Below are 1,348 nucleotides of genomic sequence, written 5' to 3' on the forward strand. Positions count from 1 at the left end.
TTGACACAATTGTATGTGTAACCTTTTTTTTCTTTTTCTGTTTTTAATTGAAATAATTCCCTAAGTCAACTATAACTCATCATTTGGTCTTGGTTCTTCAAGGCAAACACCTCATTTCCCACTTTCTCCCACTTTTTTTTTTTTATAAATTTTTAGTTTAAATTTATTTTCATCATCACCACCATCCCATTCCATTATTCAATTCCATCCCCTTCATTCTCTATATAATCACCAATCCACTCTTCTTGAAGAAGCTAAGTAAGTAAGGTAGTAGAATAATATTCAATCATCAAAACCTTATATTATAACCAACCATAAGATATAATAATATTTATTTATAATAATGAAGGTGCATCAATTCACACGTGGATTATGGGAGCATGAACCTTCTCTCACGCTTGGGTGCAAAAGATTACGCCCTCTTGCTCCTAAGCTTAGTAGCTATTCTTCTTCTTCTAATAATAATAATAATAATAATTCTCCTTCTTCTTCTTCTTCTCTTGCTTCTTTTGATCTTAAGAGCTTCATTAGACCTGAAAGTAGCAAACTTGGATCATCATCCTCTTCTGATGATGATAACAACATCAACAACAATAATAATATTATTAAGAGGGATCCACCTTCATCATCACCACCAGGGAGCCAGGTTTCTTCTTCTTCTTCTTTTATTTATTTATTTATTTGTTTTCCTTCTAATTCAATTATTATTCCTTCATGACATGTACGTTATCAAGTGTATATATAGTATACATTCATTATTGTATAAAAAGAATGTTTGATTATTATATATATATGTAGTACTATTGTTGTACCAATACTACTATACAGACGATTTTCAAGTGTACCGTCATATTGGTGTATCAGTGATTTTTAACCGATGATCTTAATTATATATATTATATTTTTTATAATTAAGATCAACGGTTAAAAATTATTGAAATATGACGGTACACTTGACAATTTTCCTATTATTTAACTTACATACAATGCTATATATTTTTTTTTTCTAAAGTTAGAAGTGAGACTCGAATCCGTGATTTTTAGTGAGTATGAAGAGATTATGTCATTTGAAATATAGTTCGCCGGCTATATATTCTGTGTAATGTGAGTTTAACATGTGATAAAAATAATTAAGGCAGCAATTTTCATACATTGTTCTTGTAATTGTATTTTTTATCTCCATACCAAATACATACCTTTCTCTAGGGATATTATATAAGTCAACTAGCACTATTATCTAAAAATTATATAGGCAATATATTAAAAAGAACATATCCTCTTGCTATATAAATTAAAAAAAATATATATAATTGGATTAAATAAAAAATAATAATTTTGATGTTCTATT

The 1,348-nt window shown here is 27.9% G+C and overlaps 1 protein-coding gene across 1 annotated transcript in view; it reads left to right on the forward strand.

Annotated features, from left to right (window-relative positions):
* Positions 238 to 1,348, forward strand: part of LOC107605651 (WUSCHEL-related homeobox 4) — a 3,131-nt gene continuing 2,020 nt past the window's right edge. Inside the window, exon 1 of the mRNA XM_016307601.2 lies at positions 238 to 646. Within this exon, the coding sequence (XP_016163087.1) occupies positions 344 to 646 (303 nt within the window). The 5' untranslated portion in view covers positions 238 to 343. The remainder of the gene's footprint in view (positions 647 to 1,348) is intronic.

The sequence above is a fragment of the Arachis ipaensis genome, chromosome B06 (assembly GCF_000816755.2).
Source record: "Arachis ipaensis cultivar K30076 chromosome B06, Araip1.1, whole genome shotgun sequence".
In the NCBI taxonomy this organism is placed as follows: domain Eukaryota; kingdom Viridiplantae; phylum Streptophyta; class Magnoliopsida; order Fabales; family Fabaceae; genus Arachis; species Arachis ipaensis.